Source organism: Panthera leo, chromosome C1 (genome assembly GCF_018350215.1).
Source record: "Panthera leo isolate Ple1 chromosome C1, P.leo_Ple1_pat1.1, whole genome shotgun sequence".
Lineage (NCBI taxonomy): Eukaryota > Metazoa > Chordata > Mammalia > Carnivora > Felidae > Panthera > Panthera leo.
This window is the reverse complement of record NC_056686.1, coordinates 164,669,089-164,684,981: the sequence shown is the minus strand read 5'-3', so window position 1 is coordinate 164,684,981 and position 15,893 is coordinate 164,669,089. Positions and strand designations below refer to the sequence as shown.

At 34.7% G+C, this 15,893-nt stretch overlaps 1 protein-coding gene across 1 annotated transcript in view; it reads right to left on the bottom strand.

Moving 5' to 3' along the window:
- The window catches only part of AGPS (alkylglycerone phosphate synthase), a 143,547-nt gene that overhangs the window by 6,983 nt on the left and 120,671 nt on the right, over positions 1–15,893 (bottom strand). The window contains exons 17-19 of the mRNA XM_042949222.1: positions 15,453–15,542; positions 9,489–9,588; positions 7,241–7,298 (exon numbers count right to left, since the gene is read on the bottom strand). Coding sequence (XP_042805156.1) covers positions 7,241–7,298; positions 9,489–9,588; positions 15,453–15,542 — 248 coding nt within the window. The remainder of the gene's footprint in view (positions 1–7,240; positions 7,299–9,488; positions 9,589–15,452; positions 15,543–15,893) is intronic.

Genomic DNA, 15,893 nt, shown 5'->3' with positions numbered 1-15,893 from the left:
AACTCCTGGGAGCCTGGGTGGCTCAGACAGTTGAGCGTCCAACTCTTGATTTTTGGCTTGGGTCATGATCTCATGGTTTGTGAGCTCAAGCCCTATGTTGCTACGTCAAGCTTGGGATTCTCTCTTTTCCTTTCTCTCTGCTCCTCCCCTGCTTGCTTGCAAATGTGCTCTCTCTCTCTCAAAATAAATAAAATAAAAGTTAATTCCTAAAAACTTGAATTTAATATCTACTGAAAAAAACTTATAGGTCATTTTTTGGGCCATTTTTCTAGACAATGGGTGAATATAAATATGAATATGAATATGAATATGAATATAAAGCTTCACAGCACTATCCAATATAAATCTCTAGGATGACAGAAATGTTCTTTATCTGCACTACTCAACACAGTAGCCTCTAGCTGCATGAGGATATAAGCACTTGAAATGTGGCTAGTGCAAGTGAGAAAATAAATTTTTAATTTTAATTAATTTTAACTGACTTAAATTTAAATAGCCACAGGTAGCCTAGTGGCTTTTGTATTAGGTAACACAGAACAACATTAAAAATAAATTCTGAAATAAATAAATTGTAACTAAAGTCACTTTTTATAGATTCACACCTGAAAATATCTATTAGCATTATCTGTTTGCTAATTAGCATTATCTGTTTACTAATTATTCTCTAACAATATAATAATGTAGTACAGACATTCTGAGAGTAAACAAACATCTTATTGAAAAGAGTCTTGGACATAAAATTGCTGGGAAGAAAAGTTCTCTTTAGAGGTCCAAGATGCTCAACATCACTCCTTATCAGGGAAATACAAATCAAAACCACACTCAGATATCACCTCACGCCAGTCAGAGTGGCTCAAATGAACAAATCAGGAGACTATAGATGCTGGAGAGGATGTGGAGAAATGGGAACCCTCTTGCACTGTTGGTGGGAATGCAAACTGGTGCAGCCGCTCTGGAAAACAGTGTGGAGGTTCCTCAAAAAATTAAAAATAGATCTATCCTATGACCCAGCAATAGCACTGCTAGGAATTTATCCAAGGGATGCAGGAGTGCTGATGCATAGGGGCACTTGTACCCCAATGTTTATAGCAGCACTCTCAACAATAGCCAAATTATAGAAAGAGCCTAAATGTCCATCAACTGATGAATGGATAAAAAAATTGTGGTTTATATACATAATGGAATACCATGTGGCAATGAGAAAGAATGAAATATGGCCCTTTGTAGCAACGTGGATGGAACTGGAGAGTGTTAAGTGGAGTAAGTCATACAGAGAAAGACAGATACCATATGTTTTCACTCTTATGTGGATCCTGAGAAACTTAACATAAGTCTATGGGGAAGGGGAAGAAAAAAAAAAAAAAAGAGGTTAGAGAGGGAGAGAGCCAAAGCATAAGAGACTCTTAAAAACTGAGAACAAACTGAGGGTTGATGGGGGGTGGGAGATGGGTATTGAGGAGGGCACCTTTTGGGATGAGCACTGGGTGTTGTATGGAAACCAATTTGACAATAAATTTCATATTTAAAAAACAAAAAACAAAAAAACCAAAGAGAAGTATTAGTATCTAAGCCACTTCTTCTACTCCAGTGACACACCTGAGGCTGGAGGCTACTACAAGTATAGCACATGGACAACTGTAATTGCATACGTGGAAAGGTGCAGGGATTAATACATTTTTAACAACAGATCTTCTGTCAGTTTTCAAATCTGTTTATCCTAGGATATAGCTTTAATAGTTAAATGTTAAGCTAAATTATGGGTTAAATTGGCTTTTACAGTCTGGTCTTGGAATCTATTTACAACACTGCTTCAGTGGAAAAATATAATCAACTAATACGTTTTGTGAGAAAAAGCCAGCCACAAAGAAGAAACCAAAGGAAAAAAAATTAATTTAAAGGACAAAACAAACTTTCTGCTATATTATGGTAATCTGATATTCAATACTGGAAAGGCTATACTCATCTGGTAGGCATCAAAAGATCAAAATCACAACCAGGATACTGATATTGATATAGTCAAATACAGAACAATTCCATCACCACAAGGGTTCCTGTGTTGCCTGTTTTACAGTCACCTCTTCTCCACAAGGGACTCCTGGAAACACTGTGTTCTCTATTTCTGTAATTCTGTAAATCATTTCAAAAATGTCACAGAAATAGAATCACACTGTATGTGCTTTTTTGGGATTGGCTTTCTTTTACTCATCACAATTACCTGAAGAGTCATCCAAATTGTTTCATGCACTGATTGCTGGTTCTTTCTTATTGCTGAGGAGTTGTCCATGGTATAGATGTACCACGGTTTGTTTAGCCACTTACTAGCTGAAGGATATCTGGGCTGTTTCCAGTTTGGGGATATTATAGGTAAAGCTGCTCTGATTATTCATGAACAGGTTTTTGTGTGAACACAAGCTTTCAATTCTCTGGTATTCAATTCTCTGGTATACACAGGAGTACAATTGTTGGGTTGAATGGTAGCTGCATGTTTGATTTTATAAAACACTGCCAAAGTCTCCACAGAGTGGCTGTACCACTTTACATTCCCACCAGTAATGTATCACTAATCTAGTTTCTTCATATCCTCAATCAGCATTTGATATTGTCATTTTTTAATTTTAGTTTTCTGATAGATGTGTAGTGATTTTCCTTGTGGTTTAAATTTGCATTTTCTTAATAGCTAATGATGTTGAACCTCTTTTCAAGTGATTATTTACCATCTGTATATCCTCTTCAGTGAAATGACTCTTCATATCTTCTGCCCACTTTCTAATTGGACTGTTTTGCATCTTACTCTTGAGTTTTGAGAATTCTTTATATATATATTATATATAGGCCTTTTGTTGGATATGTGGCCTGCACATATTTTCTACAACTCTGTAGTTTACCTTTTCATCCACTTAACAGAATCCTTCACAGAATAAACGTCTTTAATTTTGATGAGATCCAACTTATCAATTTTTCCTTTAATGGGCTGTACTTTTGGTGACCAGTCTAAGAACTCTTTGCCTAGCCTAGCTCTAGACCCTGAAGATTTTTTCCTGTTTTCTTCTAAAAGTTTAATTATTTTATGTTTTACATTTAAGCCCATTATCTACTTTAATTTTGATAGAAGATTTGAGATTTAGGTCAAGGATTTTTTTGTTTGTTTGCTTTTGGTTTTTTGAGCCTATGGATGTCTGTTTACTCCAACACTGCTTGTTAAACACACACACACACTTCCTCCATTGGACTGCTTCTGTATTGTTGTCAAAATCAGTTGGACTTCTTTGTGGGGGTTTTCTATGCTGTTCCATTGACTGATGTCTCTCTCTTCCAATAGCACAGTAATGATTATTGGAGCTATATAATGTCTTAAAATCAGGTAGATACATTCCTATGACTTTAGCCTTTTTTTTTTTTTTTTCATAATTATTTTGGCTATCAAGTTCCTTTGCCCCACCGTATAACTTTTAGAATCATCTTTTCTATGCCTACTACCATTATTGCTGACATTTTGATAGGAATTGTATTAAATAAATCAATCTGGAGAGAAATGACCATCTTCACTATGTCTAGTTTTTTTATCAGTCCATGAACACAGTACCATCTCTTCATTTATTCAGGTCTCTTTTTTGACTTTTTTCATCAGCATTCTATAATTTTCAGAGCACAGATCCTGTATATATTTTGTTATATTTATGCCTAAGTATGTGCACACTTTGTTAGATATATGCTCATTTCATTTTCTTTGGAGTAACTGGAAATGGTATTGTATTTTAAATTTCAGTTTCTATAGGTTTGTTCTTAATAATAGAAATGTGACTGATTTTTGTGTGTGCTCTTAAACTCTGCAATCTTGCTAATTTTGTTTTTGTAGATTCTTTGGGATTTCTACATAGACAATCATGTATAGCAACAATTTTATTGCTTCTTTTCCAATATATATCTTTTATTTCACACTACAGGTTTTAACAAATGGCTTCAAAGCCAATATTTTCCTCATTCTTTTGAGAAGTCTCTTTTTACTTTTAAAGTTTCTGATACTACTGGATTTCTGTTAATATTACAAAAAAAGTTTGGAGAGGTAGCCTATAATTATTCTCTGAACAATAAAAAATAATTTTGGTTAGGCAAAGATACCAATATTTAAACTAGGGCTGGTTATATCCAATCAAAGAATTTTACTTTCTGACAAGGACTTAGGTATAAATTTAGCCAATGAACAACTTAAAAAAGTCATAAATTGAAATTAAATACGTGGCTGATATAAACTCTGCTCTTTAAACTGACCAGCTCGTCAGTTACATAAACAAGCACTACAAAGATTAAGTTAAGCAGGCCTTATATTTCCTATAGCCTCCAGTTCCAGACTACATCTGTTTTCTTTGATACACAAAACCAGAGTTAAAATAGCTCCATTTATCACAGCATGATTGTAGGCAGACAAACCAGACTGTCTGTTTCCAGATAGTGAAAGCAACTGTTATTAATCACAATTACAGGCCAAACCCTCTAAGAGAAATTGCATCAATATTCTCCCAACCCCCAGCCCTTCTACTCTCAAACTCAAAAATGGTACTGAGAATGTCATGACACTGCCTGAAGGTCAGTAAATAAAGATGACACTAAGAGGTCAACTTGAGTTTTCAGTTCCAGATGCAAATCAAGGAAAATCTTTTCTTCACATAAAAAGAAGTGATCTCTCAAAAGCTCTATCATTAGTTAAGTTTAGCAGGACAATTAAACCCATTCTATTTCAAATTTATATAGAAAGGTTTCTGCTTTATGAAACTATACTGAATAGCACAGGGTATTTGACATTTACAAATTAGATGATTAACTTTAAGCAGAGAAGCATTTATGAAAATAGACATTTTTCTATAGTATATTTTGTAGCCAAGAGTGTGAAGGAAATTTATTTCTCTTTCATATATATAATAATAGAACTTCCTATAGAACTAGACCAACTGCAGGTTACAGTTGAAAACATAAGACAATTGTATCATATCCCTTGAATGTATGAATCTTTTTCATATAAACAGTAACCTTTTCTTCAATGGTTAAGAATACAAGCCAGAGTTTCCACCTGGAGTTGTCTATTGTTATTTTTTTTAAGCTACTGTGTTTTTTGTTTTGTTTTGTTTTGAGTACCTACAACATTCAAGGCACTTTAGATGCTCTACGTACACTATTACATTTAATTCTTATAATAATATACAAGGTAGGTACTATTATTCCTATTTTGCAGAAGAGAACACCAGCTCAGAGAAGTTATTTCCTTAAGGTCACAGAGCTAGTTAAGTGAAGACCCAGGAGTCAAATACAGATATGATTCCACAGCCTATGTTCTTTCCCCTTTGTGTATAAGCCTCTTGACCTTTTATTTGCTTTAAGACAAAGTCTGAACGGGATCTTACATACATAATGCATCTATGGAAGAACACTAAAATGGCTGCTGTTGTACAGTTGTAGAGAAATGCACATTATTTTACCCTACTTTTCTACTGAATAACTGGCTCTAATATACTTTCTCAGAAATATTATGGGACAAACTGAGACTTTCCACGATTAAACACGACCCTATATTCAAACAAGGCCTGATTATTAAATGTTTGAAGCTAAATTAGTAATGAGACTACAGCCATTCCAATATGAAAGTCTCAGAGCTGCTTAAGAATTTGCAAAACTGCCCCAAATTCTGTGAATACCTGGGCCCTTACCCACTCACTTAACATATTCATTGAGCATTTCCTATATAGAAAGAGACAGTCACTGTTCTAGGCACTGGGAAACACAGTCCCACAAATAAGATAAAGTCAGTAACCTCATCGAACTTATTCAAATGAGAAACACAGAAACTAAACAAGAGAACAGGGAAGACATCTCAAAGAAGGTGACATTTTTATCAGGGAACTAAATCATGGCGAAAGTGAGCCATACAAATATCTGGGGGCAGGGTGGGGGGGACAAGAGAACGAACATCAGAAAAAGAGGGAACAAACACCAAAGGCCTTACAGAGGAAAGGTGGTTGGTATGTCTGAGGAATAGCAAGGCGGCCAATGCCGCTAGAGTAAAAAAGTAGTAAGAGATACAGACGGATAGACACATGTATATCCTTGAAGGTCCTGATAAGGAGTTTGGATTTTATTCTGCCTTGTGAGGAGAAAACACTGAGTTTTATTAAAAAGATTACTCTAGCAGTAACAGAAATGGCCTGAGGGGAGCAAGAGCGAAAGCAGACAGACCAGATAAGATGCTATTGCAGAAGACTCAGCAGGAAGAAATAGTGATTTGACCTAGAATGTCGTGGTGGTGATGCTTTCTGGTATTTGAAAGTCATCAGGATATACTTGGTGTTTTAAATCCTGGGAATGAGGTAATCACTGAGGGAGTGAACACAGAAGAACAGACTGGCTCAGCGCCAAGCCCTGGAGCCCACCAATATTTACCAGTTTAGAAGAGGACAAGCTGGCAAAGGGAAAGCATCTTCATTTTACCAGCACATATGAAATATATTTTGTATTTAGGCTTACCTAGTTTCTTTTTCTAGGCAATGGAGGAAACCAGGTAGTTTAGAGTTCGTTTCTATGCAGTTATATTTCTGACCACATAGAAAATAAAAATATGAGAAATACAACAGAAGTAAAAGATTTCTATTTAAATGAGGTAGAATTTAATAAATTAATATGCAATCAAACCTAGATACATTCAAGTTCAAGCCAATAATTTCTAAAAATATATCATTTCCTCAAACTTGGAGTCTTCAACAAATAAAGACCAATAGGCCTAGAACCTGAAAATGCACATAAATTTTAGAAGTCTTATCATAACATGATCTGACCTATATTTGTTTTATTACCCGATACTGCCAACATGTTAGAAACTTACAACCAGGGAGTATAAAAACCACCAGAAAGTCAAACTGATTTACATGCAAGACAGAAAAAAAGGAAAGGTCTATGATGCAAAAATTAAAATGTTGACTCATTTCTGTTTTAACATCTAAAGCAGGGCAAATAATTAACTTCGTTTCTAAATTAAAGAAACAGAGGTTTTATACTTGAAAATAAAAATGGTAATGTTTAGTATTTCTTCTGTTGGTTACTACCACAACTTAGGCTACCTCAGTAACAGACATAAAAACTCTCAAGAAATATCAAGTGCCTTCAAATTATGTACTATGGCTCTCCCCAACATTTTATCAAACCAATTATTTTTTAATAGTAGGTACAGTAGAAATTCTACCCCCAAAAAGAATACCTCCGTGGTGATGTGAGAGGCTCCCTCCATTAGCAAGGATTTCTTCTCTAGCAGCTGCCTGTATTTGGAAACAACACAACAAATAGTTGCTACTTAGGTTTCACTCTGAAGTGAAAGTTAAGACCAAGCCCCCAAGGAGGCATGTACTTCCTAGGTTAAATTACAAACTGGATTTCTAATTTTCCTTTATCTTCCTTTGGTTAACTACATTTAAAACGCAATTAAAATATGCAGCCTAATTTTATACATTTTTTCTAGTGAATGGTCACAATGTCTACAACAGTCACTTCAAGATTCTAGAAAAGAAAAAGAAGATAAAATGATCAATTCAGCAGCACAGAATCGTTAATAGTAAGTTTTGTGAAGATAGTCAAGTCTTACTCTGAAGTAAACACCTCTCTACACCAGCAAATGTTAGTAACTAACATGTACTGACTGCTTATTTTATATGCAGAAAAGTACTGAGCAATTTACCTGTAGTAACTTATTTATTTTATACTATAGCCTTGTGTAATAATTGCATTATCCTTATTTCACAGACAAAGAAAATGAGGCTTAGATGTTTAAATTACTCCCTAAATATCATAAAGTGGGTATTGGACCCAAAATTCCTTGCAAAGCTATCAGAGATCAACCATAAAAACCCTTACGGAGACCATTTCTTAGGTCAATGTCTTGGAACAAGTTACTTGTCAGACCGATGGATATCTAAGTGTAAAAAACCAAACAAACCTTATTTTCTCCTCCTAACATGTTAGGTCCTAAGCTCCTTATAGAGCAACTAAGGTTAGAAAAATAAACACTTACAGCAAAACAGAGAATGACTAAAGTGCAGAGTGGAAAAAAAAGGGGAACAGAAGTAGAATTACATTCAGTTCATGAGTATATATCAGCCATGAGGTGAAGTATCTAGAGTGCCTAGAACCTCTCAATTACTCAGGTGTGTATACAGGAGTTAGACCAGGGTGACAGGGCTCAGGCAGGACAGATGGACCACATCTCACAGCAAAGTAACTTATATGAACATTCATCACTTAGGATTTAGGGTTTTTCAAATGAATCAAATATATGCCAGCGTTGTACCTTCTAACAAATTATTTTAAATAACATTATTTTAAATTTAATAAATTACTGAATTAAACAAATGATTTTAAACAAAGCAACAATTACTTGAAATTAGTAGTACTTAGAGAATGGCAGTTTGGATTGGGGAAAAAGGAATAATCTCACTCTTATAGTAGTACAGGGCCTTTGAGTACAGGCCTTTGAGTAGCCAGAGGTCAACCAAAACACTGAAAGGCTAAGCTGATGAGGAAGTAAATACTCAAACTTTTGAGGGTGACAGATATGTTCATTATTTCAATTGGAGTGATATTTGATTTGGGTGTATACATATGCAAAACTCATTAAATTGTACACTTTAAATATGTGCAGTTACTTGTATTGCAAATATACCTCAAAAAAGCTGTAAAAAAAAGGGGGGGGCGGTGAGGCATAGGAGGGAGCCAACCAAACCCTGTCTGTGCTTTGAGTCTAAAAGTGTGCCACTGAAATCACCACATGGTGCTGCCTTTGGCAGGCATGCAATAACATTAAGACACTAGGTTTTAAACACTAGTTTAAACACTAGGACACCTGAGGTTTTAACAAACCTCAGTCTCCTCCCAGTTCCTCCAGTCCAGCCTGTCTCTTCAACTTTAGGCATACTTACAAGAAATACCAGCAAACAGAAGGCTTTATAAAAACTGGAATCTTAAGGCCAGTTAAGGAATGTAACGAAACTAGTAGCAAATGAACCTCTATAGTATATGTATAGCTATAACAATCAAACAATTATAAACCCAGAATGAGGATATTACAGCAACACAGACCAAGAACATTAGGGCTGCTGACCTCAACTGCAGCGAGCATCTGGAAATGGGTGAACTGCCAAAGTGATATCAAGAATTCCTATAGTCCTTTGTTATTTAATACGGTCTTACAAATTGTAAGTAACAACCAAAGAATCACAGGTTACAGAATATTAATTTTAGAATATTAAATCTAATATCTATAGATAATATTAATTTTAGACTCACAAGTCAATATACGACTCAATGCAACAAATATGTTTCTAATTTCTATTGACTATCAACCAGGTAAGTCATGGAGTGATTAAACAGAGTTGAACTAAAATTCATAAATTGATAGGAAAGTTTATTTAAATTAATAAAAGAATGTAAGAATATATTCATGTATGCAAAATTACCTCAGTTTGTTCAAACACAGTCAGTGGGTCACTTATTCCCCTGTAGTTAAAGGCAAAGTAGAAATAGATACATGCACCTGCATCATAAGTCTGCGTCACCCTAAAAAACAAACAATCCCCAGAAGGCTTTAAGTTAAGTGAAATCAGATTTAACATCTAGAACTTTAAAGGCAAAATCATCTGATTAGCTTAAACCATAATCTCATTCTCTACCCACCTTCTTAATTCCATGGAAGGAATGTAGATTGGCTGGCTGAAAGAAATACAGGAACTATTTGTACTGTTTTTAACAACTTTTTTGAGGTAAGTCTGGATTATTACCCAAAGAGTTTAAAGTTTTAAAAACAATGTAAATGTTTCTCTAATTGGCCTGAAACAACCAACCTCCTCAGAGGATTTTTTTTTTTTTTTAATGAAATAGATAGCAAAGTTAAAGAAGCTCCAAACAGACTAGATGGGACATTATAAGTCTTCTAAACTTCGTTGAGTCAACAGAAATAGGCATGAGAACTTCAAACTCAGAAACAAGAGAAATGTTCAAATATCAAAAATGATCAGGCTGGGTAAAATAAATAAAGCATCTTCTCCAACTTCACACTAATAATTACTAAGGACTTTGGAAACAAATTTAATGATCATATTAAATGTAGCAATATGGCTTTAAAGTACTGTCTCTGAAGGTTTTACACTCTGGGCCCCATACGTGTGCATGTTGTATGTGTGTTTACAAAAGACATCAAGAACATTAGATTATTAAATCATATATATGATATATACTTGGGCTTTCCAAATGCAATTAGGTGAAGCATTTAAGAGAGCCTCAGGGGCATCTGGGTGGCTCAGTCGGTTAAGTGTTTGACTTTTGATATTGGCCGAGGTCATGATCTCACAGTTCATGAGATCAAGCCCCATGTAGGGCTCTGCACTGTCAGCACAGAGTCTGTTTGGGATTCTCTCTCCCCCTTTCTCTGTCCCTCCTCAGCTTGTGCACATGCTCTCTCTCTCTCTAAATAAATAAATAAACATTCGAGAAAAAATGTAGAAGAGTGCCAAAATAATCATAGTCAAATCTGTGAATGCAATTTACAGAGGTTCCTACGAAGAATTTAATTTAACAGAAGGAGAGAATACAGAGGAAATACTCTTTTTACTACAACAATACAAATAGAATCTAATCTAAAATTTTAATGGCCTTTTAGGCCAAATGTTAGGTGCCTCAGAACAGAAGAAATGAACTGTTTAACAATGCTACTGTCAATTTGCCAGCTGTGTTTTTCTTCTAGTGTTAATTCACACTCATAAAAAAGATCCCTTGAATGTTTACATTTTAAGTACCAGATTTACAAAGTTTAAGAAAAACTGGAGAACCATCCTAACTATGAGGGCACTATCATTTAGGAATAACCAAATATAAATAAATTGAAAGGATACCTGAATGAAACAAATTTATAGCAAGTAGTAAAATATGTATCACTTATATTTGAATCAATATCAATAAACAGAAAATGCAGTCAATATTAAGAAAGCATTGCTACCTTCCAACAAATCCAGAATGTATACCAAAGAGTTCAGTTTTCAACAGATAAACAGGCTTTTATTTTTATTTTTTATTTTTTTAACGTTTTATTTATTTTTGAGACAGGGAGAGACAGAGCATGAACAGGGGAGGGTCAGAGAGAGGGAGGCACAGAATCAGAAACAGGCTCCAGGCTCTGAGCTGTCAGCACAGAGCCCGACGCGGGGCTGGAACTCACAGACTGCAAGATCATGACCTGAGCCGAAGTTGGCCGCTTAACCGACTGAGCCACCCAGGCGCCCCAATAAACAGGCTTTTAAAAGTCACAACAAAGCTTCAGTGATCAGTATCTCAAGAAAATATAAAGTAAAAATAATACAAAAAAATTTTTGGGAAAACCTCAATTTGGGTGTACTTCAGAAAGTGACTCAAATCCAACACCTTTTAATAGATCAGTTTTATCATTTAAGACCCTTAACATCAACCTCTTCCAAAAATCATCTGGACAAGTGATAGCATGGCTACCAAAGTCATAGTATTATTCTTTAATTTCTAACAGGTTTTTGGAGTACTTTACTTATGTTAGACACACTAGCTAGGAATTCCTTCCCATAAAACTTCTTCAGAAAATTTGGGTTAGAATTTATCTTCCAATATACAAAATACATTTTAATAAATGAAAATGAAATAAATGAACTCAATAAATGCACCCTACAGCTAGTTATTTTCCTTGGGATCTTCAATTTCAATGAGAGTTAGAATTATTTCAAGTCAGTTTTGGAATAACTTTTTAAAAACTAGTTTACAGGGGCGCCTGGGTGGCTCAGTCGGTTAAGCATCCGACTTCAGCTCAGGTCACGATCTCACGGTCTGTGAGTTCGAGCCCCACGTCGGGCTCTGGGCTGATGGCTCAGAGCCTGGAGCCTGCTTCCAATTCTGTGTCTCCCTCTCTCTCTGCCCCTCCCCCGTTCATGCTCTGTCTCTCTCTGTCTCAAAAATAAAATAAACGTTAAAAACAAAACAAACAAAAAAAAAAAACAAAAAAAAACTAGTTTACAAAATGGATTTCACATGTTCAACATTTATACTCAACACACAATATCCTCCTTGGCCACACTATTAAGCAGCTCAAATCAAACTAAACTAAAATCAAACTCTGGTGAAATGTTAGTTTTTATCAAGTATGAGATGTAAGAACTATATTTAAAGCTCCCATTTATTAAAACCATTCAAATAACTAGACTGTGTACATTCAAAATTTTGGTTTTATAAAATGATCATAAAAGCTGAGTATATAAGTTTTTATCAGAAAATCATTCTTAAAAAATAGCTACTGAATAAAAGACATATCTCAAATTTACTCTAAGTCCATCTACCTATAATGCATAATGAAGATCCTTATTTAGACTTTATGAGCTCCTTCTGAAAAACCAAGACTTGTGTTGTTATAGAAGGTGTCCTGAGGCAGAATATTTTACTTCCCAATAATGTTCAATAAGTACTGGTTTATCACAATGATATTCTGATAATGGAAGGGGGGGAGTCTGGGGAGAGAAATAGGGAGATAGGGCAGAAAGAGAAAGTGGGGATAAAATCTGTTAAATTGCTACTTAATAAAAAATAAAAAAATCCTCAGCTACACAAAAATAGATTCTACTATTTAAAACGTTTCAAATTTTACTTGTAACAAATGACTTGGATTATTAGGCCTGATCTGTTTTCTGAACTATAGTAAAGAGGCCTGACAGACTAGACTGTCAAAAGAAGAATTAAGTATCAATTTGGGTTCATAATAAACAAACACAAAATTTTTTCTTAGACTTTAAAATAAAAGGTTTATTTTTAAATATATCTCCAAATTAAAAAAGAAAGAAACAAAGAAACAAAGAACATGTACATTCTTACACCTTTATTTGGAAAGGTTCTCTCCAAGATTAGTCCTAAGCCACCAGTAGGTTTACCAAGTTATAAGCTTTTTGTTGTACAGAACAAGACCCCTATTTTCTTTTCTTTTTTTTTCTTTTTAACTGGCTTTATTTTTTATTTTTTTTAAATTTACATCCAAATTAGCATATAGTGCAACAATGATTTCAAGAGTAGATTCCTTAGTGCCCCTTACCCATTTAGCCCATCTCCCCTCCCACAACCCCTCCAGTAACCCTCAGTTTGTTCTCCATATTTATGAGTCTCTTATGTTTTTGTCCCCTTCCCTGTTTTTATGTTATTTTTGTTTCTCTTCCTTATATTCATGTTTTGTCTCTTAAAGTCCTCATATGAGTGAAGTCATATGATTGTCTTTCTCTGACTAATTTCACTTAGCATAAAGACCCCTATTTTCTCATCCTTCAGATATATCAAACGACCAGTCAATAATCTCTAAGTCCACATTTTTAGCTTACATATTCTCAGATTCAACCTCAAATATACTTGCTCTAAATGTTCTTTAAACCCTGACTGTTTCTCCCACACAGAAGCAAAAAACACAATTTCAAAGAGATCCTTCTGGTTGACATGAACAGTTAATGTATACGAAAGATGATTTCCTCACATTTCTGTTAGAGTTTTGCTCTCTTACTCCAATGGAAGCACAAAAATTTAGCAAATTCTAAAAGGTATCTGTCCCAAAGGGGGCAGTAAGTAGAACTAAGAAACACAATATGGTACCAGGGAAGTACAAGATGAGGGTGTAAAAGATAGAAGAAAAAAAAAAAATCAGAAGAGACAGCAGTTTGAAGAATATAGAAACATTTCTGGTCTTGCAAAGCAAATACATGCAAATTATCATGCTATATGAAAATATCAAAGACTTAAGAATTGGATACCTTCATGAGGATTTGTCATTGGAGAAGAAAAATATTCAGATTTCCTTTACTAGCTCTAGTATAGGTTGTCTACCTCAAGTTTAATGTAATGACCTCACAATAATAAAATGACATTCATACAGCCCTTCATATGCTTTCTCAATTCATTCTCACAAGAGTCTCATCAAGTAGATGCTATTACCACTGCTTTACTAATAATCAACTTAGAGTTCAAAGGGATTAAATTCTTAATAAACAGCAAAACAGTGCTTTCACTTTTCAGACACATATAGTATTACAAAACAAAGAAATTCAAAAACTAAGCAGGCAGTTGCCACAGTAATACAGTAGGCCAGTAGGGCCTGGTTCTTGGGCTGGAAGAGGCCCAGGTCTGCCCTCTTAGGCTGAGATTAAGTGATCCCAGGCAAATCAGAACAGGCATCATGAATAGAAATACACAGAAATGCCATTTTGGTGAGGCATATCTGCTGTTTCAGAGTCAGCATCTGGTGCACTTAACAATAAAGATATTATATTATTTCCCAAATTACTTAATTTGCATTTGTGCTTATATTGAAAATTTTTTGTTTCTACAAATTAATTGAGTTATATTCTTGAAACCCCCTTCCCTGACACATGGGAAAAAAAAAAAAAAAAAGGAGAAGCAGTTATACAACACAGAATGTTTAATAAATTTTAAAGTGCTAGATTATGACTGAATCATCTACTTTAAAGATCCCCTTCACATAATCTGTCCTGATTTCCCTTTATTCTCCATTCCAATTAATTCTATAACTTTATAGATAAGTCATATGCTTGATTTAATCTTGATGCATTTAATCTTCTTGTGTTTATACAGGTCTTTTAATTATCAGGTGATTGAATACAAAGTGCTCCTTTGCAAGAAAACCTCCTTTTGGACTGCTGCCATTTAACAAAGAGGACAAGATTTGCAGTTAACTGTCCACTATGGAAGATACCAGCTACATGCAGTGTTTTAAATTTAAATTCTTAGAAATTAAATAAAATTTACAATTCAGTGCCACGGTCACACTAGCCACATTTCGACAGCCCCACAGCCACATGTGGCTTGTGGCACCAATACCAGACAGGACAAATAAAGAGTATTTCCATTACTGCAGAAAGATCTATTGAAAGCAAAGAGTTAATCTTCATTTGCATATTTTGCTCTACTCATTCCTTTACTCCATGCCCATACATTGAATCAATAACTAATAAAGTGGTTAAAGTGCTTTTTGTCTATTGAAGAAAAAGCTATGTTGACTATGTATTAAATTATAGTTTCCTGAATATATACATGATTTATAATTTCAGTGAATTAAAAGGCACTCCTTTACTTATTCCTGGGGCTCCAAGGTTTAGCTTTTCACTGTCCTGCTGTCCTGAAGGGGTAGAAGGCTCACTTATGGAAGGGTATTCTACTCTTAAAGGGCTCAGGACTGCTCTAAAACCCTAGTGGCACAATCCTAAGAAGGTGGCAAAAGTGAAGTTTAGGAAAGGAAAGCTTGCTAAATGGAACAGACTGAAGCTATTCCTCTGGTGGCGAATTACATTTCTCCATTAATTAAAATATGTTTTCCCCCCCGGAATAAGCAGTAAAAGAGCAACAACGACAAAAAACCTCACCTGCATGTAGAAAGAGGAGCAAACTGAACACCCTTCTCTTTGCATTCCCTTGTTATTCGTTCTTTTACATTTCTACAGAGATCCACAACCCTAGAAAACAAAATTGAATACAATATTAAGTTTTCAAATAAATTACAAAATTCTAACAAATGCTAGTTTATCTGGCATCCTTCAAGTCAGAAATTCTAAGAAACTTTCATACTTATTCCGTCAAGAATGAACAAGAGCGTTGATCATTCAAATTGAGTCTTCCATTCATAGCTTTAAAGGGGCAAAGTTCTCCCTTTTTTTGCCATAGAAAAGACAGAAGTCAGAAGAGCACACTCAAGCTTCCTGAAGGCAGTTTCCTACACTTAGGTAAACCCAATTTCAAAATTAATTTAATCACAAGATTTTAAAAGCTTTTTTTTTTTTTTAAATTTGTTTTTTTTAACGTTTTAT